This window comes from Monodon monoceros, unplaced genomic scaffold, assembly GCF_005190385.1.
Source record: "Monodon monoceros isolate NGI ecotype Baffin Bay Population unplaced genomic scaffold, NGI_Narwhal_1 Super_Scaffold_10, whole genome shotgun sequence".
In the NCBI taxonomy this organism is placed as follows: Eukaryota; Metazoa; Chordata; class Mammalia; order Artiodactyla; family Monodontidae; genus Monodon; species Monodon monoceros.
In genome coordinates this window covers 18,799,365-18,822,294 of record NW_021703766.1, presented here as the reverse complement: position 1 = coordinate 18,822,294, position 22,930 = coordinate 18,799,365, and the positions used below count along the sequence as shown (strand labels likewise).

At 53.8% G+C, this 22,930-nt stretch overlaps 2 protein-coding genes and 1 long non-coding RNA gene across 9 annotated transcripts in view; 2 read left to right on the top strand and 1 right to left on the bottom strand.

Moving 5' to 3' along the window:
* Nucleotides 1-11,167, top strand: part of RIPOR1 (RHO family interacting cell polarization regulator 1) — an 18,835-nt gene extending 7,668 nt beyond the window's left edge. For 2 of the 5 annotated variants that reach the window (XM_029235366.1, XM_029235347.1), the window contains exons 2-23: nt 7-133; nt 248-400; nt 570-648; nt 1,359-1,382; nt 1,477-1,530; nt 1,674-1,826; nt 1,928-1,991; nt 2,085-2,128; nt 2,208-2,333; nt 2,788-2,936; nt 3,014-3,143; nt 3,223-4,899; nt 4,984-5,099; nt 5,990-6,122; nt 6,384-6,519; nt 6,644-6,805; nt 7,071-7,229; nt 7,389-7,585; nt 7,675-7,758; nt 7,858-7,948; nt 8,091-8,719; nt 10,698-11,167. In XM_029235366.1, the coding sequence (XP_029091199.1) occupies nt 30-133; nt 248-400; nt 570-648; nt 1,359-1,382; nt 1,477-1,530; nt 1,674-1,826; nt 1,928-1,991; nt 2,085-2,128; nt 2,208-2,333; nt 2,788-2,936; nt 3,014-3,143; nt 3,223-4,899; nt 4,984-5,099; nt 5,990-6,122; nt 6,384-6,519; nt 6,644-6,805; nt 7,071-7,229; nt 7,389-7,585; nt 7,675-7,758; nt 7,858-7,948; nt 8,091-8,188 (3,933 nt within the window). In that variant the 5' untranslated portion in view covers nt 7-29 and the 3' untranslated portion in view covers nt 8,189-8,719; nt 10,698-11,167. Of the gene's footprint in view, nt 1-6; nt 134-247; nt 401-569; nt 649-1,358; nt 1,383-1,476; nt 1,531-1,673; nt 1,827-1,927; nt 1,992-2,084; nt 2,129-2,207; nt 2,334-2,787; nt 2,937-3,013; nt 3,144-3,222; nt 4,900-4,983; nt 5,100-5,989; nt 6,123-6,383; nt 6,520-6,643; nt 6,806-7,070; nt 7,230-7,388; nt 7,586-7,674; nt 7,759-7,857; nt 7,949-8,090; nt 8,720-10,697 lie in introns of those variants that run through there. The other 3 variants (XM_029235355.1, XM_029235375.1, XM_029235385.1) reach the window with 3 other exon arrangements.
* Nucleotides 11,007-22,930, bottom strand: LOC114902809. Its single transcript, XR_003795605.1, has 3 exons — nt 22,726-22,930; nt 17,380-17,479; nt 11,007-11,130 (listed from the first exon to the last, which is right to left on the bottom strand). It is a non-coding gene; the product is annotated as an uncharacterized LOC114902809 (long non-coding RNA).
* The window catches only part of CTCF (CCCTC-binding factor), a 47,691-nt gene continuing 46,718 nt past the window's right edge, over nt 21,958-22,930 (top strand). For all 3 annotated transcript variants that reach the window (XM_029235398.1, XM_029235407.1, XM_029235417.1), the window contains exon 1: nt 21,958-22,167. The gene's annotated coding sequence lies outside the window, so the exon portion shown is untranslated. The remainder of the gene's footprint in view (nt 22,168-22,930) is intronic.

The window sequence follows — 22,930 nt, the reverse complement described above, 5'->3', positions numbered from 1 at the left end:
CCCCAGGGAGCCCCGCGCGGACTCATTCCATGATGTCCCTGTCGGTGCGGCCGCAGCGCCGCCTGCTCAGCGCCCGGGTCAGTAGGAGCCAGTCCTTCGCAGGCGTCCTCGGCAGCCAGGAGCGGGGGCCCAGGTACGCGGCAGAGGGGGGCTTATGGGGTCAAGAGAGTCTGACCGGGTTGGAGTGTGCAAGTGAGGGCTTGGGGAATGACTTCTTGCCCCTTCCTGAGTGCAGTCTCTTCTTCAGGAGCTTCCCAGCCTTCAGTCCCCCGGGGCCCCCACGGAAGCCCCCAGCGCTCTCCCGAGTGTCCAAGATGTTTTCAGTGGCGCACCCGGCCCCCAAGGTCCCACAGCCTGAGCGGCTGGACCTGGTGTACACGGCGCTCAAGCGAGGCCTGACGTAAGCAGTGCCCTCCCAATGCCTTGTCCCATGATCCCTCCCTAAGTCCTCATTCCCTTTCTGCTAGTAGGAACCTTCCCCAGCCTCACACCCTCTCCTCACTGCTTGTTCCCTGGGCAGGTAGAAGCTGGAGAGGTAAGATAACTCTTGTGGTCACCCCTTTCCCCAGGGCCTATTTGGAAGTGCACCAGCAGGAGCAGGAGAAACTCCAAAGACAGATAAGGGAGTCCAAGAGGAATTCCCGCCTGGTAAGTGAAGGGTTGGCATCCCGTATGCCCAGGATTAATATGCCCTTTGCTCTTGTGGTGTGGGGGACTGGGCAGCACCAGCCCTGGGTGACATCAGAGCTGTTTTCTGGGGTGATTTGGTCCAGGTGTGACTAGAAAAGGGGGTATCAGGGAAGGCTGGGGAGGTTCCTCTCCTCAGCTTTCCCAGGCTGCAAGTACTTTGCCTGGGACCCAGTGCCTGTCCATGGGAGCTTCCAGTGGGTTGGGTCAAACCCCACAGACATGGACAGCATAAGATTATGTTGTAGTGGTACTGAGGGAGAGCCATGGTTCTGCCTGGGGGACAGGTCAGGGCTTCCCAGAGGAAGAAACATTTCTGCTGGGTCTTGAAGCATGAACAGGAGTTCCCTGGTAGAGGGAACCATGCATGAAGAGGCACAGAGCTCTCTTCCTAGGGGTTGTAGAAAAGGCAGTGGGCCAGGGGAGGGATCCCATGGAAGAGGTGGGGGGAAGAGTACTAGAGGGGCCTTGGGGACCAAATCTATGACACCAGCAAAGACCAGGCACGTGGGAAGGTAGGTCAGTCCCTGCTTTGACTGGAATGGCTGTGGACTGTGGTGTGAGAGGGAGGAAGGCTGTGATGAAAAGGAGCTAGGTAGGTCTGGGTGAGCAACTGCCCCTGCTGGAGTACTTCCCCTACCTCCTAATGCACCCCTCATCTCTCCCCGCAGGGCTTCCTGTATGACTTAGACAAGGTGAGTGTATAGAGAATGGTGTTGGAAGAGGTTGGCTCAGGGGGAGGTAAAGGGCCCTGGGCCTCAGGCTTCTCCTAACGCACCTCTCCCCCAGCAAGTCAAGTCCATTGAACGCTTCCTACGACGGCTGGAGTTCCACGCCAGCAAGGTACTTGTGCAGCATGCGTGTGTGCTTGCAGCGTGGGGTGGGGGATTGGGTATCACAGGGAGATGGGATGATGCTAGGCCCTGGGTGAGCAACCCCAGTAGTGAGTCTCAATCCCCCCTCTGCCATCCCACTCATCTGCCCAGATCGACGAGCTGTATGAGGCATACTGTGTCCAGCGGCGTCTCCGGGATGGCGCCTACAACATGGTCCGTGCCTACAGCACCGGCTCCCCAGGGAGCCGTGAGGCCCGGGACAGCCTGGCCGAGGCTACTCGGGGGCATCGGGAGTACACAGAGGTGAGGGATGTGTGCCTGTGAGGCAGAGGCACAGAGTGTGGCAGAGCTGGTGAGAGGGGACTGGTTCTTGACCTCCTCCTGTCCCTGCCCATCCCTCTCAGAGCATGTGCCTGCTGGAGAGCGAGCTGGAAGCACAGCTGGGCGAGTTCCATCTCCGGATGAAAGGTACCAAGTGGTGAGGCCGACTGGTGGCGGGGAGAGGGAGGTGTGTGCCTGAGACCCCTGGACCCAGCTCATCTACTTCTCCCCCACTCCCAGGGCTGGCCGGCTTCGCCAGGCTATGTGTGGGTGATCAGTATGAGGTAGGAGGATGGGCAGGGAAGGGCTGGGATGGCAGGGTCACAACACCAACGGCTGCTTCAACCTGCCTCTTCCCCCTAGATCTGCATGAAATATGGGCGTCAGCGCTGGAAACTACGGGGCCGCATAGAGGGTAGTGGAAAGCAGGTGTGGGACAGTGAGGAAACCGTCTTTCTTCCTCTGCTCACGGAGTTCCTGTCCATCAAGGTGATGTCTCTGCCCAGAACCATAGGACACCAAGATCCTGTGGCTCTATGACCCTGTGAACCCCTTATGATCCTCATGACCCTGAGACCCTTACCCCTGTGACCCCCATCTGGTTCCATGGCCCTCTGTGAATGCGTGACCCCTTGACCTTCATGACCCTGTGATTTCCTTGTGATCGCCTGACTTTGTGAATATATGATCCCTGAACTCTCATGAGGCTGTGACTCCCACGACCTCAATGACTACAAATTTAGACCTCTGTGGTCCCCGTGCTCCCAGGCTGCTTTGAGCCTCCATGGCCCCATTACCCTGAGAACTCCATTCCCTGTAACTTCCTCATGGCCCAATGACCCTGTGACTGTCACATAACCTCTATGCAAATTCAGACCTCTGATCTCCCACAATCTCATGACCCCTACACCCTTGTGACCCCACCATGCATTCTTGGCTACAGGTGACAGAACTGAAGGGCCTGGCCAACCATGTGGTTGTAGGCAGTGTCTCCTGTGAGACCAAGGATCTGTTCGCTGCCCTGCCCCAGGTTGTAGCTGTGGACATTAATGACCTCGGCACCATCAAGCTCAGCCTGGAAGTCACGTGGAGGTTCGTGGGGCTGAGGGGCTTGGAGACGGGGCTGGGGCTTGATGTTAGCACCTTCTAACAGCTTCTTCCCTCTCCAGTCCCTTCGACAAGGATGACCAGCCCTCAGCCGCTTCTACTGTCAACAAGGCCTCCACAGTCACCAAGCGCTTCTCCACCTACAGCCAGAGCCCACCAGACACGCCCTCACTTCGGGAACAGGCCTTCTATGTGAGTCACATCCCAGGCTCAGCCCCCCATCCAGGGGTTTGCCGGGGGTGGTCCTGAGATGTCCTTTTCTCTCTCCTAGAATATGCTGAGGCGGCAGGAGGAGCTGGAGAATGGGACAGCGTGGTCCCTGTCGTCCGAATCTTCCGATGACTCCTCTAGCCCACAGCTCTCAGGCACTGCGCGCCACTCCTCAGCCCCCAGGCCCCTGGTGCAGCAGCCTGAGCCTCTGCCCATCCAGGTTGCCTTCCGTAGGGCTGAGACCTCCACTTCTGGAACCGTGGATGAGGAGGGGGCCATGGCCCCAGCCCTGGCCAATGGGCATGCCCCCTATAGCCGGACTCTGAGCCATATCAGTGAGGCCAGTGTGGATGCTGCCCTGGCTGAGGCTTCAGTGGAGGCTGCAGGCCTAGAAAGTCTAGTCCAGGGACCCAGCCCACCTGCACATCCAGATCCCACACATGGGGAGCACCCTAGTCCTGTCCCTTCTGCCCTGGACCCTGGCCATTCTGCCATAAGCCCCACTCTCAGTACAACAGGCCCCGCCCACACATCTACAGACCCTGCCCCCTCTGCACACCTAGACTCAGTTAACAAGACCATAAATTCTAGCTCTCCTGAATTGCCAGACCCCACGCACACCACTACAAGCGCCACCTCTAGTGTTGTAAGCCCTACCCATAGTGCTCCAAGCCTTACTCACACTACCACAGGTTCTACCCACAAGACTGTGGTCTCTACCATCACTGTTACAGGCCCTACCCCCAGTACCACAGGGTCAGTCCAGACCACAAGTCCCACCCACAAGCCGATGCTTTCTACCGTCACTCCTGTAGCTCCTGTCCCCAATACTGCAGACCCAGTCCAGACCACCACAAGCCTCAGCCACACTGTCACAAACCTGACACACACTGTCACAAGCCCCACCAACAAACACGTGATCTCTACCCTCTCTACTGCAGGCCCTACCCCCAGTATCACAGACCCAGCCCAGACTACCACAAGCCCCACCCACACTACCACTAGCCCCACCCATACTACTGCAAGCCCTACCCATACCACCATAAGCCCCACCCACACTGCTACAAGCCCTACCCATACCATAACAAGCCCCACCCATACCATAATAAGCCCTGCCAACACTACTGCAAGCTCTACCCACACCACCACAAGCAGTACCCACACTACTGCAACCCCTACTCACACAGCCAGGATTTCAACTCACACCGCTACACCCAATGCTAAGGACCCAGTCCAGATCACCGGGAGTCCTACCCATTCTGTCACAAGTCCCACGCTTATAACTGTAAGCCCTTCCACTTTTCTAGACCTTGCCACGCTCTCCAACCCCTCTGCAAACACAGACCCTCCCCTCCCAGGCATCGACCCCCTGTCCTGTAGCTACCCAGCCTCCACTTCCTGCACTCAGGCAGACCCCATAGCCCTCAGCACCTCCCACCCAAGTCCTACCTGCTCCAGTTGGGAACCCCTCACAAGCCCTTCCCCAAAACTCCCAGAAGCCATCCGTCAGAGCCCAAGTCCCCCTCCCTCACCCCTAGCCCCTGTGCCCCAGCATTCAGACCCTAGAGTGGCCAGGGCTGCCCAGGCCCCAGTTCCAGGGGCAGCTGGAGGTGCTGGGGACAGGAAACTGGAAGAGGCACTGGGGGCCCTAATGGCTGCCCTGGATGACTATCGTGGCCAGTTTCCTGAGCTGCAGGGCCTGGAGCAGGAGGTGACCCGGCTGGAGAGTCTGCTTATGGTGAGGAGGGCTGGGCTGGTTTGCGGCAGCGCAGGGAGGGCAGCCAGGCAGGGGCGACAGCTCTGACGCCCTTCACAACCCCAGCAGAGACAAGGCCTGACTCGCAGCCGGGCGTCCAGTCTTAGCATCACTGTGGAGCATGCCCTGGAGAGCTTCAGCTTCCTCAATGAAGATGAAGACAATGACAGTCCTGGGGACAGGTGAGAGGGGCTAGGAGCGGGGGAAGAGGGGAGGTGAGTAGCAGGTGAAGGAGAAAGGCGAGAAAGGGGAACAGGTGAGGTGAGGCCGGGGGAGCACGTAAAGAGAGCAGTAAGATGGGTGGTGGGCTCGAGGGAGGTGGGTGGGAGGGGATGGACTTGCTGGCGGGTACATCTGTGTTCATCCCTCCCATGTACTCCTCATGTGTCCTTGTTGCTCATGTTTTTAATCCCATCTGTATCCCCAGTGCTTCTGGTCACCTTCCTCCTCATCCCTGCAGTGTCTGCCTCCTCCATCGGTCCCCACCAGCTCCTGAGCCTCCAGCTCCTCCTCTCTTCCTTGGCCTCACCTTGAACCTACCCTATGAACGAGCCTTTACTGTGCCTTCCCATGCATCCTGTGCCCCCCAGCATCAACCCCCTCTGTCTGGACCCCAGCTTTCCCAGAGACCCTGGCCCCTTGGCTCTTTGTCCCAGAGTGGCCTTTGCCGATTCCCAGTTGAAGGTCATGCCCAGCCCCTCCTCCCTCCAGTGCTGCCTAGGTTATGGCCCCGTGCCCTGCGCCCCTTGGGCTGCAATCCCTTGCAGTCCACATTGCGTAGACCATCCCGCCTGCAACCCTACTCCCGCCCATCCCAGCCCCGGCGGCCCCAGAGGTCCCAGCAGTCCTAGCTGGAGGTAGCCCTGGGCAGACAGGCTCTGGAGACCCCTGCTACCACCTGCTGGTCCCAGCCCTTTCCTCCTTCTGGAAGTCCTCCGTGAACTTACCCATTGTCTGTTGTTTGTGCATGATGTGTTCTTCTGTTCTCGGATGGGGGGAACTTAATAAAAATACTCTGGTGACCAGATGATGATGTGTGCTCCTGGGGCGGTTGACCCCATTTTTCTCTCAGGCCCCCAAACAGCCCGGAGCCTGGGGCTGAGGACAGCCTCGACTCACCTAGTGCCCGACCCCTCAGCACAGAGTGTCCAGCTCTGGACACTGCCTTGGTCCAGCATCTGTACCACTGCAGCCGCCTCCTGCTGGTGAGGCTAGTGGTATTCCCCCACCCTTCCCTTGTAGCCCCTTCCCCCAGGGAGCCCTACACTTCAATCCTGGCCCTGCACACCTCCTCTAAGTTCCACTCCCCAATGTCCCAGGGCCTGGCTCTTGCTGAATGGAACACCTCCCACACTCTGGCTCCCCCAAGTCTCTCCCGATGCATGCAGGGACTGGTAGTCCCTGGTCTCCACCCTCCCTAAGCTCTGTCTTGAGGTCTGAGCTACTTGGCCACCCCTATTCTCCAGAAACTGGGCACATTTGGGCCCCTGCGCTGCCAAGAGGCATGGGCCCTGGAGCGGCTACTACGGGAGGCCCGAGTGCTCGAAGCAGTATGTGAGCTTAGCAGGCGATGGGAAATCCCTGCCACCTCTGCCCAGGAAGGTAAAAGCTGTGTGGGCTCTGCCTCATGTCTGCCCCAAAGTTCCTCCCTTGCCCTATCCCACCTATGCGTCTGTCTCCCCACCGGCCTGTCCTGTTGCTGACAGTTTCCTGCACCTCCTCACAGTGGTGCAGTTCTCGGCCTCCCGGCCCGGCTTCCTGACCTTCTGGGACCAATGTACAGAGGGACTCAGCCCCTTCATCTGCCCTGTGGAGCGGGTGCTCCTCACCTTCTGCAATCAGTACGGCGCCCGTCTCTCCCTGCGCCAGCCAGGCTTAGCCGAGGCTGGTGAGTGGGCTGCCTACCTGCCCCCTTTGCTCTCCTTTCTCAGATCCCCAGTGATGGGACCTCAGGGAAAGCCAGGTCAGCCCACAGAGACATGCTGAGATGAGCACTGGGAAGAAACATCAAAGGCTCATGCCTCAGCACAAAAGGGCCCAGATTGGACCCTTTTGTGCTGGGTCCCTGCACCTGCACGTGGGGTGGGAGCACTCTTCCCCCTAAGGGCCCAGGTCCATCCACACCCTGAGACCTGCGGCACTGCCTCCCACAGTGTGTGTCAAGTTCCTGGAGGATGCCCTGGGGCAGAAGCTGCCCCGGAGGCCCCAGTCAGGCCCTGGAGAGCAGCTCACCGTCTTCCAGTTCTGGAGTTACTTCGAAGCCTTGGACAGCTCCTCCATGGAAGCCTATGTGACCGAGACTGCCGAGGAGGGTGAGGCAGTAGCCCTGGTCACAAAGTGGCCTGATGCTATGGGTGGGTCTGAAGGTGTGAATTCAGGACATGAAGGTACAAAAGAACCCACCCTGGGAGGCTCTTTGCCCTGCCAGCTTGTTCCAACTGACACCCCCCCGCCCGGCTTCCTTTTTTCAGTGTTACTGGTGCGGAATCTGAACTCAGATGACCAGGCTGTGGTGCTGAAAGCCCTGAGGTTGGCACCTGAGGGGCGGCTTCGAAGGGATGGGCTCCGGGCCCTCAGCTCCCTGCTTGTCCATGGCAACAACAAGGTCATGGCTGCTGTCAGCACTCAGCTCCGGAGCCTGTCACTGGGCCCTGCCTTCCGGGAAAGGGTAAGAGTCAGGCAGGGCTCCCTGAGGGCAAAGGCTGGGGTCCCAGGCTCCCAGTGTCTGGCTAAGTCTGCCCTCCCACCCTTAACCAGGCTCTACTCTGCTTCCTGGACCAGCTCGAGGATGAGGATGTGCAGACGAGAGTGGCTGGCTGCTTGGCCCTGGGCTGCATCAAGGTGACCCCTTTCCCTCCCCTCCCAGCTCCCCAAGCCCTGGGTCCTGAGCCTTTCTCACCTGCTGCACTGGGCCCACCTCAATGCTGTCTCCCCCGGTAGGCTCCTGAAGGCATTGATCCCCTGGTGTACCTGTGCCAAACGGACACAGAAGCCGTGAGGGAAGCAGCTCGGCAGAGCCTGCAGCAATGCGGTGAGACTGGGGAATGGGAGATATGGGTCAAGTTGAGTTCTATGACATTTTGGCTGCTGGGAATAGGGGTGAGATGGGGTCAGGGGTGGGAGGGCCAGGGCGGGGCTAGGGCCTCTCCTGATCCCATCTTTATCCATTACAGGAGAAGAGGGACAGTCTGCCCATCGACGGCTGGAGGAGTCACTGGATGCCCTGCCCCGCATCTTCGGCCCCGGCAGCATGGCCAGCACGGCATTTTAAACTCCCCACCCACCGGCCCCCAGTGCCCCTTCCCCCCACTTTCAGGGCTTACCAGGCACTGGCAGGGAGGGTGAGGGCTGGCTCCAGACACTCCTCCCTCACAGATTCCTATCAATGAAAATCTAATATATTCTCCTTTTGTCCTCGGGGTGGGTAGAGTCAGTGCCGCAGTCAAGTGCCTCCCAGCCTCAGCTCAGCACACTTGCCATAGATCGGTGTCCCGGGCCTGGCCGTCCTGCCTCTGCCCTGCCACGTCCCTTGGTTTTGTATTTTATTTACAGAGTTTTACAGAAAATAAAAAAGCAAAATGCCTTTCCTACGTAGCCTGGACTGGTGCACTACTGACCTTCTGCTCCAGCACACTCTGGCTGTGGCCCTGACACTAGTGTGTCCACACTCCAACTGTGACAATGCCATGTGCTTTTGCCCTGGAAATCCAGATGGAAGAGAGCCCAGAGGCTGGAACTGCGCTTGGAAAAGAGGGCAGAGGAAGAGGGTGGTGGAGTGTTGCTGAGGAGGCCCAGCCTGCAGGTGGGTGTACCCTGGGCCTGGAAGCTGTGGGCCTAGACTGGAGCCAAACTGTGGAGTTGGCCTAGAGAAGGCCCAAAGGGTGCCAGTCCTGGGAATGGCTCCCTGGCAGCCAGCTCACTTGGCCAGGAGGCAAAGAGGAAGCAGGCAGGAAAAGGTGTGGTGGTGGCTGGAGCTTCTGGCCACCAGGGAGCAGCAGAACCCTGTCAGGGAATGCCAGGCTTCTGGGTCTACGCCTCAGCCCAGGCAGCTTCCTACAGAAGGGGCTGAGCACAAGGAGCTCCTTGAGCGCTGGGTAGTTGAGAGGAGATTCTTGCCCAGGGCAAGAGCTGGGGCCTGGGAGGCAGGAGATCCGGATGGCTGCCCTGTGACTCTAAACAGAAGGTCACTCCTCTCCCTGAGCCACCTCCTCTCCATAATAACAAACCTGACTAAACCCTGTGACCTCGCCACAGCTGGCAGGCTTGTGCTGCTTCAGGAAAGAGGGCTCTAGGGAGAGGGCTCATGTGAGTTTATTAACCCCAGAAAGTTAAGTGTTCAATGGGAGGAGGCTGAGGGTGGGGGGACTTCAGCATGGCAGGCCTGTTCTAAGGAGGGCCCGAGGGAGGCCCACACTCAAGGCTGGAGAAACAGGTCTGCCACCCTTCCCCTCTCCCTCCAGAGCTTTCAGTGGAGACAGTGCAAGAGCAGGGCCTTCCCCACTCCCTGAGCCCACTCTGGCGTCCCAGTACCTGTGGCTGTAGCACAGCAGCGTGACACCCTGGGGGGAGTCTGTGTCCCTGCACTCAGGTAGAGCCAATGAGATGCCAACAGTCCCCGCTGGGGGGTGACCCAGATCCCCAGAGAGCCCTGCCCCCCTGTGTTTTAGAGCTGTGTATGAAGAGGTTTGGCCGGGCCCTTAACCACCTGCTGGGGAAGCCAAGCTGAGCAGAAAAAAAAAAAAACGGTAACAGGAAGGAGCACAGGAAACACCTGTGTGTGGATGCAGGTGGCTCATTCCAGTTGGGTGGGGGCAGGCTGACAGCCCTCAGCGCATCGGCGCAGCGCTGTGCTCCCTCTGTGACTGTGACGGGTGGCATGGGAGGGATAGTGTAACTCAGTTTTGGGGTGGTCGGCTGGAGTGGTAGGGGAGGGGAAGGCAAACAAACGATAGAGACCAAGCCAGTACCCAAAGCTGGCCACAGCCTGGGCCTGCCGCAGGGGCCCCTGCATCAGGGCTGCAGTCCCAGGACCACCCCTAGGAGCCCCTCAGGCCTGAGGCCCCACGAGAGGTCCCCTAGTAGGGCAGGACTGTCCACTGACATCCAAAGCGTGGCCTGTGTGGTGGGCAAAGAGGAAGTGAACACTGGCTGACCATGTCCTGTGAAAGTGCAGGCAGGGGTGACTGGACTAGCACAAGTTCATGGCTTAACCCACAGGAGAAGACAGGGCCTGGGCAAGAAATGTAGGATGGGAAAATATCCCAGCCAGGGGTCAACTGGGACTGTCATTGGAACTTTGAATGGCTCTACATCTCTGCATTCCAATTCTGGGAAGGGATAAGGTACCTAACTCTGTCCTCTACAAGGAGAGTCCTGAATCCCGAGCCTCGTATTCAGCTCTAGGTGAGGGTGGATATGAAGGTCAGAGGGTGCAGGAGCTAGAATTAGGGCACTATGAGGTACAGCCGAAGGACTATCAAGGCCAAGACAAAAAGAGCCTCAGGCCCTTGCCCCACTAACCCTACCCAGCTCAGAGCAGTGTGAACCAACCCCAGAACAGCCACTCAACCCCTCTCCATCAGTGACTTGAAGTCAGGCTGGATGGCCTCCTATACCCTGGCTCAGGCCCATGTCTGTGAGATGGTGGGGGGCAGGGAGAGCCCTTGTCCTCCCTCCTGTACACCTTGCCCTCCCCTAATACACATAGCCTCACATAGGTCTTCCCACAGGGCAAAGCTGCTCCTAGCACACCTCCTATCTCCTACCCTGCTGTCACACAGGTCTGGGGAGGCACTCACTCCCGCGACTCTGGACAGTTGAGAGCCTGCTGTCTCCAGTGATGGGAGGTTGATGACACCATCGGGAGTCAAATGCACCAGAGCAGGGAAAGCCTGCCCCAGCTGTCCTGTGGAGCCTGTGCCAGCCTGAGGGGACAGAAGGAAGTGGGCCTCCAAGTTCTGTGACACACTGAGAAGCACCCCATCAATCAGGTCCATCAAGGCCACAGCCATGCCTTGGCCACCATCGTTGGGGGTCTCCCCGGAAGAAACTAATAAGCATGCACTGCAAAAGGACCAGGCTGAGGTAGTCCAGGATACAATTTATTGTGTTGGTGGTCCCTGGAGGCTCCCCCGACTCCCCTCGTTTCCTTTTGCCCTCCTCCAACCTTACCTTTCCTCCAGTCTCCCACTCTTCTTCCTCATGTAGTCAAAGCTGCAGAGAACCAAAAAAAAAGAAAAAAAAAAAAAAAGGCGTGTTGGTAAATGCAAAGAAGCAGATGGGTTGGCACGTGGGAAGAGAACTGCTTCTTTGTCTCGCCTACAGAGCGGGGGTGATTTCCTTATGTGCTTCTGCCTGGTGTGTGGGTACAATCTGCTGAACCCTAGGCATATGACATGCTCCCCCCAACCCCAAACAGCCCTGGAGTGCCCTATTTAGGCCATCCATCACCCATGGACAGAAGGCTCTTGGCTTGGCTGCCAGACCTGGCTCTTCTGGGCCTACGTAATACAGAAGGGTGAGCTTGGGAAGGACTCCTGGGCCTATACAAACAGCTCAGGAAGAACGTCTATCATTTGGAAAATAAGACTGTCATTGACCTGCGAGAAGGGGCCTCTTGTTTCAGAAGGCTGCAATGGGGTGTGCAATGGGGTCACAGTTTAAGTTTAATGTCAATGGTCACGTCTCACTTATCTCTGAAGACACCCAGGGCATATGGGTCTTCAATAAGTACTGACTTGGAGCAGCTGAATAAGCAGATGAATTGCCATGCTAACACCAACGTTTGTAGCTATTTCCTCTGAAACTCCTTACAACTTTCTCCTCCACCTCCTCCTCAGGCATCCTCTTATAAACATCACTCCACAGGATTCCATTCTAGGCCCTTTTCTCCTCTCTTTTGAAACACACTCCCTGAACCACCTCATCCATTTCTCTGGCTTCCACCTATACGCTGAGGCTGTGTGCCAGTGATTCACACGGCTCTCTCACCTCCCAACCCCCATATCCAACTGGTGACTGGACACCTTTTGAACAGCATTCTCAAAATCAAACTTGTCTCAAAACCTGTTTCTCCTCCAGAACTTCTGGAGAAAGTACTCAGGTACTCAAGCCACGCAACTCGGCCTCACCCTTGACTCTTTCCCTGTCCCCTCTTCCCAGCCATCAGAATCTTCTCAATTAAATGCCCTAAATATTTCTAAATTCTGTCTGCTTCTCTTTATCCCCATTGGCACCACTCAGTTTCAGGACATGTTGACCTCTCTCCTAAACACTAAAACTGCCCCCTCACAGGCTCCCTGCCTCTGATCTTGCCCTTCTTCTGTCCATTCTCCATGGTGCAAAGTGATTTCTAAAAACATAAACCCACCACTACAGTTTCTCTTAGGGAAAATTCCAGCCCCCTCAACCTGGCTCACAAAGGCTTTTAAGTGTGTTCCTCTCTCCAGCCTCACGTCTGCCACCTAACTTCTCAGTCTGCACTGGACCTCACCGAACCACCCGCAGGGCTTGCGTGCCCCTCTGTGGTACACTCTTCCCACTCCTCATCTTGCCTTGCTAATGCCTGGTTACCTGATAGGCTTCAACCTAGACATCACAAATTTCTTCAGGAAGCTTCCCTTCCACTGGGCTCCTGTCACAGAAGCATGCATTTCCCCTAGTACAGTACTAGGGGAATCACACCCCATTGCAATTGCTCATTTACTTTGTACCCTCCAATATATACATCCGTAAGTATTTGCTGACTAGGTAACAGGTACCACCCAAGTCTGCGAAAGGTGATTGGTTGCCTTGCTTGTAGAGCTCGGTCCAAGTGTTTTGCTTTGTTTTTAAACAGCTTTATTGAGATTTAGTCCACGTACCATGCAATTCACCCATTTAAAATGTGCAATTCAGTAGTGGCTTTTAGTATATTTACAGAGTTGTACAATCATCACAATCAATTTTAGAGATTTCATCAACCCCAAAAGAAACTTGGCACTCTTTAGGTATCATCCCTGGGAACTCTACATCCCCTTCCCTTTCCCGGCCCCCAGACCCCGAGGCAACCACTAACCTACTGTAACCACAGATCCTATAGATTTGCCTATTCTAGACATTTTTTTTTTTTTTGGCCGCACCATGCAGCATGTGGGTCTTAGTTCCCCGACCAGGGATCGAACCCGCACCCCCTGCAGTGGAAGCGTGGACTCTTAACCACTGGACCGCCAGGGAGGTCCCTGGATGTTTCTTATAAATGAAATCAGGTTAGGTCTTCCCAACTTACCCGATTGTAAGAGTCACCTGAGAACTTCCGTGGAGATTCAAATTCAGAGGCCAGGGAATCTGTATTTTAAACACGTGCTCCAGGCAGTTCTCTATTTAATCAGGCTGCATCTGCCTTTACTGTTCCCAGCAAAAGTGGGTCAAGAAATAGCTTTTGATGAATACTGCTAAAACTTAACATGATCTGAAAATATTTTGAACATGAAAGGACAGTGTATGTTTAATGCAGAAAAAGCCTGGATACTCAAAATACTCCCCAGAGTCCCCCATGAAACATAGCTCTTCAGAATGCACTTTTACTGGGACTTCCCTGGTAGCACAATGGTTAAGAATCCGCCTGCCAATGCTCGGGGACATGGTTCAAGCCCTTGTCCAGGAAGACCCCACATGCTGTGGAGCAACTAAGCCCGTGCGCCATAACTACTGAGCCTGTGCTCTAGAGTACGTGAGCCACAACTACTGAAGCCCACGCGCCTAGAGCCCGTGCTCCGCAGCAAGAGAAGCCACCGTGATGAGAAGCTCGCACACCGCAACAGAGAGTAGCCCCTCGCTGCAACTAGAGAAAGCCTGTGCACAGCAACGAAGACCCAATGCAGCCAAAATATAAATTAATTTTTTTTAAATGCACTTTTGGGCTTTCCTGGTGGCGCAGTGGTTGAGAGTCCGCCTGCCGATGCAGGGGACGTGGGTTCATGCCCCAGTCCGGGAAGATCCCACATGCTGCGGAGCGGCTGGGCCTGTGAGCCATGGCCACTGGGCCTGTGCTCCGCAACGGGAGAGGCCACAACAGTGAGAGGCCCACGTACCGCAAAAAAAAAAAAAAAAATGCACTTTTACCATGGGGATCTCAAATAAGGAGTGGAATGGAAGCCTGAGCAGGGGACAATATAGGGAGGGAGAACTGAGATCAGACCAGTGGAGGCGGCAAGCAAGCTGCATCCACAGGGGCCAGAGGGGGCAGTTAGAAAGGGGCTTGTGGAGTGGCTGAGGAGTTTGGGATTTACCCCCAGAACACTGTGGAGTCATCCATGGGCTTGAAGCAGGGGAATTTTGTGATCACATCTGTGCTTTGGAAAGGTTGCTTTGGCAGTTGTGTGGAGGGAGGAAGCAGGAAGCAGTGAGGAGTCTGCGGCTGTGGTCAGAGTGACAGTGCCTGAGTCAGGTTGGAGGCAGTGGAGATAGAGAGGTTAGAGTGAAGGGATGTTCTGAAGGTAGAATGGACAGGATTTGGAGATTGATGGGATGTGGGAGATGAGAAAATGAAGCTCAGGTTCCTGGCCTGTGTGGTGGATGGGTTGTGGCATCCTTCACTGAAAAGGGGGAGCCCTAGAGAAGCAAATTGGGAGGAGAGTGACAAGGCTCATAAGGGTGGCCTGGGAGCCATCCAGGAGGAAGTGTCCAGAAAGAAGATAGATACATAGAGCTGGGCAAGAAAAGAAGGGTGTAGGCTAGAGGCAGAACTTTGAGAGTCCTCCTTGCTTTACTGATATCCAGTGACCAATCTGTTCCTCCCACACATGCAGCTCATGCCTTTTACTTGCTTCTCCATCCTTGACTTTTACCTACTAATGCTCATGAGGTTTAGTGTCTCCAGACTAATATAAGACAAAACATAAGGCCCTTGAGGACTAGGGACATCATCTTTCTCCAGTATTACCCTAGCCTTGAGCATAGACCTGGGCATCGAGCAGTTATTCAGGTTACAGATTAATAAGTCATGATTCCAAATACCTCTGCTATCTGCTTTCCAAGTGGCTGGAATTTCCTCCATTAAAGCCCTTCCTGGGACTTCCCAGGCAGTCCAGTGGTTAAGACTCAGCGCTTCCAATGCAGAGGGCGCAGGTTCAATCCCTTGTCAGAGAACTGAGATCCTAGCTGCGTGGTGTGCACCCCCAAAATAAATAAATAATAAACTAAAATAAAATTATGTTTTTTAAAAAAAGCTCTTCCTTTGGGTTAAGGCAATAGTGTCCAACTTGCATTAAAGGGCAGACACCTTTTTACTCTTAAACAAATCACATAAAATTAGGAGAAGGGGGAGAAAATGAGGGAGCAGAGAGGCCCAGAGCCTGCCCGATAGACCTACCTTCCTCTTCCCCCTCCCAAGCAGCCCCTGAGCTAAAGCATCATGTCCAGAGGATCCCTATAAAAATGGAAATGCTACCTAACAGTGAGGAGCCCTGAGCAGCCAGTGAAAGAACAGGAAGAGAGAGGGTGGGGCTGGAAGATCTGAGTACTCATTCTGGTTTTGCCAAGTTACTGGACGACTCTGAGCAAGTCACTTCATTTCTAGAGCTTAGGACAAAACTGTGGCTGGCTCTTCAAAAAGAACTGTGAACATCAGTTGAAAGAGCAGGCATGAAGGTTTTGCAAAGTGAAAAGTGTACAGATTAAATGGAATATTTAAGGGTGATCAATGAATACCTGAAAAATGCAGGTAAGAGCACAGAGAACAAAAGTGACCTACTTCTCAAATGTGAGATGTAGGCCCAAGCAAAGTCCTTCTTTAGACTTTAGAGAGCAGTAGTTTGAGCTGAGAGGTAAAAAATAAACAGGGTTTTTACAGGGGTCTGAAGAAAGCAGACATCAATATGGAAAAAAATTCCTGTGGTCTGGGTAGGAGTTGATGTAGAAGGGCAGGTCTTTAAAATTTAGGAGAAAGCGGTTCGCCTTGGCAGCTGACATTGAAAGCTTTCCAAACATAAGGTTTAGTATCACTACACCCTAGTTCAAAGTATGGGATGACTTGCTGTCCCCCCAACACTCTTCTACCCTTTTATGTCCTTGATTATGGCTCTTCACCTTACACACCTTTGCCTCGTTAATGCCTTCTGATCCTTTAACACCCAATTGAAATGAGATACTCCTGGGGAATGATTTGCTCCTTTATCTATGAGTTCATTTCTTCTCATTATAACAATTAACGCATTAAATGTTTTTTGGTTTTGTTTTCTAAATTTTGAGTTTAAGGGCAGGAAACACATCTTGGGTCATCTTTGTATCCCCAGTGCCTAGAAAGGGAGCTGAACATAGCTGGTACTCAATAAATCTTTGCTGAATTGGAATATATCTCACACATGTCCTCAACAGACACAGAGAAATGGGAGTGTTCAGGTGTAGCTTTACGTCTTACCCCCAAAGTGGGCAGGAAGTGTCTTGCCCATTGTTACTTAGAAAATCAGCACATCTCTCCTCCATTTGTTGATTCTCTTGCTTAATGAGTTCCAAAAAACACATAAATGATCAAGATTATTGCAAGCTTTACCTGGGGGCAATAGTGGGAGCTAAGGAAGATGTTGGAAATAGCATTGTTCTCCTGAGAATTACAGCACAAAGTACACTTTTCTTGGAAAGAATGGCTTCCAGGCCAAGGAACGCTTAGTCAGTAATTCTATTAATTAATCTAGAAAGACCATGTCCATCAGAAGGTAGATTTGGGAGTGAGGGTAGGTTACTAAGAAGCATAAAAATAAAAGAAATAATAATGATAGTTTACATTTATTGTATGATTAGTGCTGCCTAGAACTATGCCTAAAGTTTTACTTGCATTTTCTCATTCAGTCCTTAGTAAAGTACAATTATCATCCTATCTTATGGAGAAGAAACCTGCAGTTGAGTCGTTACTAATTCACCCAAGATCACACAGCTAATAAGGAGCCAAGACAAGATTCAAATGGCAGACAATCTGACTCCAGCATCACAGAGGATGATATTAAACATTTAAGTTATATAAATTACATCTCAACCTAAGGAACTGCTTACCAAAGCTTTCTAGTAATATGGCTTCCCAGGAGGCTCTCCTATAGGGAGAGAATATGCCTTTTGCCAGCATGTGAGCACCCGTCCGCTTCCCAGTTTAGTCACTTGGCTTATCCATCAAGCTCCTGGGCACCTGATGAGTCCCTAAGGAAGGAATCCACTCTTGAGGCTGAGGGCCAGATCCTAGAACGTGGTGACTTCACCAGTGCCATGTGGTAAGCTGACAGCCTTCTGCTGATAATGCCCTGAACTCCTGTGGACTACAAACCTGAGATAGTCCATGGGAAGAACACTTCCTTAAATCACTTGGTGCTTTTAAGTCACAGCAGTTCTCGTTGGTGACGCAGTCTGGGATAGTACTGCAGGGAACAAACCTGTCCTTATTTTTATCATCCCAACTGTTCCACAGGCTCTCATCATATTACTTTTCCTTCTCACCTTGTTTCTATCCAGCATGAAACAGCCTATCCTGTTGGTTTGGCTTTCCGTTCCTTGGTCTTTGGGGCCAATTTCATGAAGTAGGACACATCACCATTTCCTGCAAGAAGAAAACATTTCCTTTTGTTCCTTCCTAGTGATCCTCAGCATTTTCTCAGCCATGTAAGAGCAGCATATGGGAATCTTTGTCTTCAGAGAGCAGGCTCCAAGGCCACTTGGACCCCATTCCTGGTTTCTAACTGATGCCTCAGAGGTCATATAGTTGTAATTATAGTTGATATAATATAAATATAGTAGTTGTCTTAGTCCATTCAGGCTCTGCTGTAACAAAATACCACTGACTGGGCGGCTTATAAACAGCAGATGTTTACTGTCCACAGTTCTGGAGGCTGGAAAATCTGAGGTCAAGGCACCAACATGGTCATATTCTGGTGAAGGCCCTTTTCCTGGTTCATAGCTGTGACTTCTTGCCATGTCCTCACAAGGTGGAAGGGGCTAGGAGCTCTATGAAACTTCTTTTATAAGGCACTAGCCCCATTTATGAGGGTTCTGCCCTCAGGACTTAAGCACCTCCCAAAGGCCCCACTTAATAATACCATCACATCTAGCATTAGGATTTCAACATACGAATTTTGGGGAGGACACATATTCAGACCTTAGCAGTTGTAAATATAATTGTAAATACAATTGAGGGGTTTTGCCATCTAAATGCATTGCCTTGGACTTCTTTGGTGGTCCAGTGGGTAAGACTCTGTGTTCCCAATGCACGGGGCCCAGATTTCATCCCTGGTTGGGGAACTAGATCCTGTATGCATGCCACAACTAAGAGTCCGCATGCCGCAACTAAAAAGGATCCTGCCTGCCGCAACTAAGACTGGGCGCAGCCAAACTAAATAAATCAATAAATAAATACATTGCCTTATATTTAAACACATGAATGCTTTAGAGGTGTGGAGAAAAGGGAACCCTCTTGCACTGTTGATGGGAATGTAAGTTGATACAGCCTATGGAGAACAGTATGGAGTTTCCTTAAATAACTAAAAATAGAATTACCGTATGACCCAGCAATCCCACTACTGGGCATATACCCTGAGAAAACCATAATTCAAAAAGACACATGCACCCCAATGTTCATTGCAGCACTATTTACAATAGCCAGGTCATGGAAGCAACCTAAATGCCCATCGACAGACGAATGGATAAAGAAGATGTGGTACATAGAAACAATGGAATATTACTCAGCCATAAAAAGGAACGAAATTGGGTCATTTGTAGAGATGTGGTTGGATCTAGAGACTGTCATACAGAGTGAAGTAAGTCAGAAAGAGAAAAATAAATATATATTAACGCATATATGTGGAACCTAGAAAATGCTACAGATGAACTGGTTTGCCGAGCAGAAATTGAGACACAGAAGTAGAGAAAAAACATATGGACACCAAGGGGGGAAGCGGGTGTCGGGGGGAGGTTGTGGGGTGATGAATTGGGAGATTGGGATTGACATGTATACACTGATGTGGATAAAATGGATGACTAGTAAGAAAAAAAATAAACATAAAGAAGACATTCTTTTTTAAAAAAATAAATTTATTTATTTATTTTTGGCTGCGTTGGGCATTTGTTGCTGCACGCGGGCTTCCTCTAGTTGCAGCAAGCGGGCACTATTCTTCATTGTGGTGCGTGGGCTTCCCATTGCGCTGGCTTCTTTTTGTTGCGGAGCACGGGCTCTAGGTGTGCCGGCTTCAGTAGTTGTGGCTCGCGGGCTCTAGAGCGCAGGCTCAGTAGTTGTGGTGCACGGGCTTAGCTGCTCCGCGGCATGTAGGATCTTCCCGGACCAAGGCTTAAACCCATGTCCCTGCATTGGCAGGCAGATTCTTAACTGCTGCGCCACCAGGGAAGTACTAGAAGACACTCTTGAAGCTTAAAGATAAGATGGTTTGAGCAAGGTCTTAGAGAAAGCGAATTAGTCAGATTATTAAAGGTACCAGAAGGAAAAGAAGCTAAGCATTAAAGTGTAAGTCAGCTTTGTTTCCAGTACATAGTTCCTAAGTATACCAGGAGCTGTTTGGAGTGGAGGGCTGAAAAAAATGCAAATATTCCAGAGGTGTCTGGTAATTTTTCTCTAAGTTTGCCTTTTCTTTATGCTTGAGTCCTCAGGTGTACATAAGAGACTACTGGAATAATTTGGTTTCTAGAAAAAGGGATCACATGTAAATTTTCCAGATACTTCACACATTTTGAGAATAGTAAATAATCTCATAAGGCAAGTACCTATTACTAGAAATCAGAAAACTTGGGTGTTGGTGCTGAGAAACCAAATTATCCCTTTTCTTCATGTCTGTACCCAAGCAGCTGAATGTTGCTTAGAGAAAAACCGCACACTGGGCCAACTGGTTTAACTTTAAACTCATGATCACAAACTTCAAATGGGTACCCCATACCACCAAGGCAGTCCCACTAGGAAAACTGCAAGCTTTCTTTCTCTCTCCCCTGCATTTGCACCCATCTTCACCCTTGTTACCCTAATTCCCACAGTGGAAGCATCCTGTTTCTATCCAGGGTCAATCCTCCCAGTTTCCTTATATCCTCCCATGAACTTCACCCTGGTTTAAGTCAAGCAAGTGAATTCCCTGGCAGGCCAGTGGTTAAGCGCTTTCACTTCTGTGGGCCTGGGTTCGATCCCTGGTCAGGGAACTAAGATCCTGCAAGCCCTGTGGCGCAGGAAAAAAAAAAAAAAAAGTCAAGCAAGGCTTCGCTCTCCCGTATCACACTCCCAATGACAAATAAACATGCTCTAGAACCCTTTCATCTTTTAGAACATGCTCTAGAATTCTTTCATCCTCCCTTAACCCCATATCCTTCCACATTTATCCCTGAATTTCTTTGCTCCCTTCGCAGCTAAGCTTCTCTCATGTTGCCTATGTGTGCTGTCTTTATTTCCTCACTTTCCTGTTCACTCTTCAACCCATTCTAGTCAGGTCCACTCCTCTGATTTACCAACATGAATCAAGCCAAAGTCACCAATGATAATCTCGTCTTCCAAGGTGACCAATTCAATGTAGCCATGTTTCTGGCCCAAGTTTACCCCTCAGCAGCACTAAACACAGTTGACCATTCCCCTCCTACCTGAATTCTTCTCTGCCCTTGGATTCCAAATTCAACACCGGGGACTTCCTTCTGTCTTCCCGGCTGTTCCTTCTCAGTCTCCTTCTCCATTACCCTATCTCTAAATGCTGGAGTGCCTAGGATTTGGCCTTGGAACTTCTCTTCACTCTTTCCTCCAAGTCAGAGGTCTTATAAACTGACAGCCCCCACGTGCGGCTTAATCAGCTCATGCAGTTTTAAAACATCTGATTTAGTTGCCAACACCTGGAGATTTTACACACAACCCCCCCCCCCAGATTTCCTTTAAAAAGAAAAAAAACAAAATATCTGTCAACATTGGGCTAACATTCTCATAATGGAACAATCAGCTCAATGGAGCAGAAGCTGCCCACTTAACGCTGGGTCCGTTTGTTCTTCGTGATCTAAGGTAAGGGAGTTGAGAATACAGTCCTGAGTCAGATTACCATAAGTATCAAAGACTCTCCTCCCTGAGCCACCAGAACATCTTCCAGTCAGTCTTCAGGGAATTTTACCGCTGGTTGGGTAGAGTCCGCAGGTGCATCTCAGGGAGGTGGAGGGGCGACCGCACTGTGAGGGGCTGAAGGACCCCGCCCACAAAGAGCTCAACAGCTCTCGGGCAAAAACAAGAAATGTACGTTTTAAAATACACAATTACGCCGCTCCAAATACAGAAAGTCCTTTTAGCAAAAGACTGCTATGATCGTATAAAAGCATCAAGTCTGGCCTTCTTCTGGCCTCTCCGGGCTGAGATGGCCTGGTCACACCAGAAAGCCCTCGCCCTCTTCTCTCACACCCGGTATTAGGAGGCCCTCTTGTAGGGGGGAGAGATCCCCCAAAACCGCGGGGCAAGGACAGCCCTGCTTGCCGTGGCTCGCAGGCGCTGGATTGTTTCTGAGGAGCCGGGAGTGAGTAGGGACCCGCCCGGCCTTACCCGGTGGCGGGCTGCAGAGCTGCGCTCGGAGGGCGGGTCCGGCCCTGCTAGGGAGGAGACTGGGGCGGGGCCCCCTGCGGGGCCCCGCCCAAGAACCGCCTCAGCCCCACCGCCTAGCCCCACCGCCTAGCCCCCGCGCGCTTCCTCCAAACACCCTCCCCCCCGACCCCCTCCCTTACGGATTCAAAGCGGGTGACTGCAGCTAAGGAACCAGGTCAACCGGGCCGGGATCCTGGACCGCCCAGAGGCGACTGCCTCCGCCCAGGAAGCCCCACCCAGCGGGAGCCCGGACCTCGGGCTCCCTAAGAGCCCACGCGCGACCGGTCTAGGGCGCGTGCGGCGTGACGCGACCCGCAGCGCGTCCCGTGACGCCATCGCGCCCGCTTTTGAAAGTTGGCGCCCGGGGCCGCCTCCCATGCTGCCCTGCGCGAACCCCTCCCCTCACCTTTCCTCCCCCGCCCTCCACTCGTCGCCCGACCGGCCCCCCCCACCCGTCTCTTCCCTTATCAGCACCCGCGGCCCCGGCAGCGCCGACGCAGGCGCACTGCACCGCGCCGCCGCCATTTTGTGTCCGAGTCTGTGGAGCGATTAAACCGTGCGCGGAGCTGCTTCTTTGGCGGCAGCGGCGGTGGCGGTAGCCGGTGCGGGTGCGCGGAGCTGGCTGGGGACGCCGGGTGGCCGGAGCGGTGGAGCGGCGGCGGAGCGAGCGCTGCGGGGGGTGTGGCGCGGAGGTAAGGGGGCCCCGGGTGGAGGAGGTTTCGCGGGCCGCCTCTAGGTGTCACGATGGGGCCGCTCCGGTCGGCGCTGGCTGTAGCCCGGCGCCAGCGCCGCCGCCGGGGGGTGTTTGTCTCCCTCTACCGTCCCTGCTGCGGCGCGGCCGCCGCCATTGCCCGTCGCCGCCGCGGCCCGGCCCCCCCCCCCCCCCCGTCAGCCCGCTCGCTCGCTCGCTAGGCCTCCCTCCTACGGCGCGCTAGGCCTCCGGCGGTGGCACCGACAGAGGCCCGCGCGCTGGCGACTCCATTTTCCTTCCTTTGTCTCTGCCCTCGAGGCCAGCTCTTGGCCCGACCGATCACCCGGCCGCGGCCCGCCCTCTGCCCTCCGCCCCTCCCGTCATGGGTGGCCTCAGCCGAGAGGCGATCTCCGCTCCCCGGCTTCCGCGCCCGCCTCGCTCAAGTGTCGACACCCAGCCACCGCGCGCGCAGCCAGGTCTCCATGCAGTATGGGTGTCGGGCCCTTGCCGACGCCTCTCGGGCTGCCCATCCTCCAGCCTGCCCAGTCCCGGAACCTACCCTGCGGCCTTGCGAGCGTCCCCCGCCGCCCGGCTGCTCCGCGGTCGCTCCCAGTCCGCGCATCGCCGCCGCTGGTGTCCGTCTCCACCGAGTGGCGCAGGCGGCGCTGCTGCGGCTGCGAGTAGAGGGACCCCAGAGCTGCCGAGAGCTCCCTCTGCAAGGCTGGCTGAGCTGCTCGCGCCTCGACGCCGCCTGAGCGGGCGGG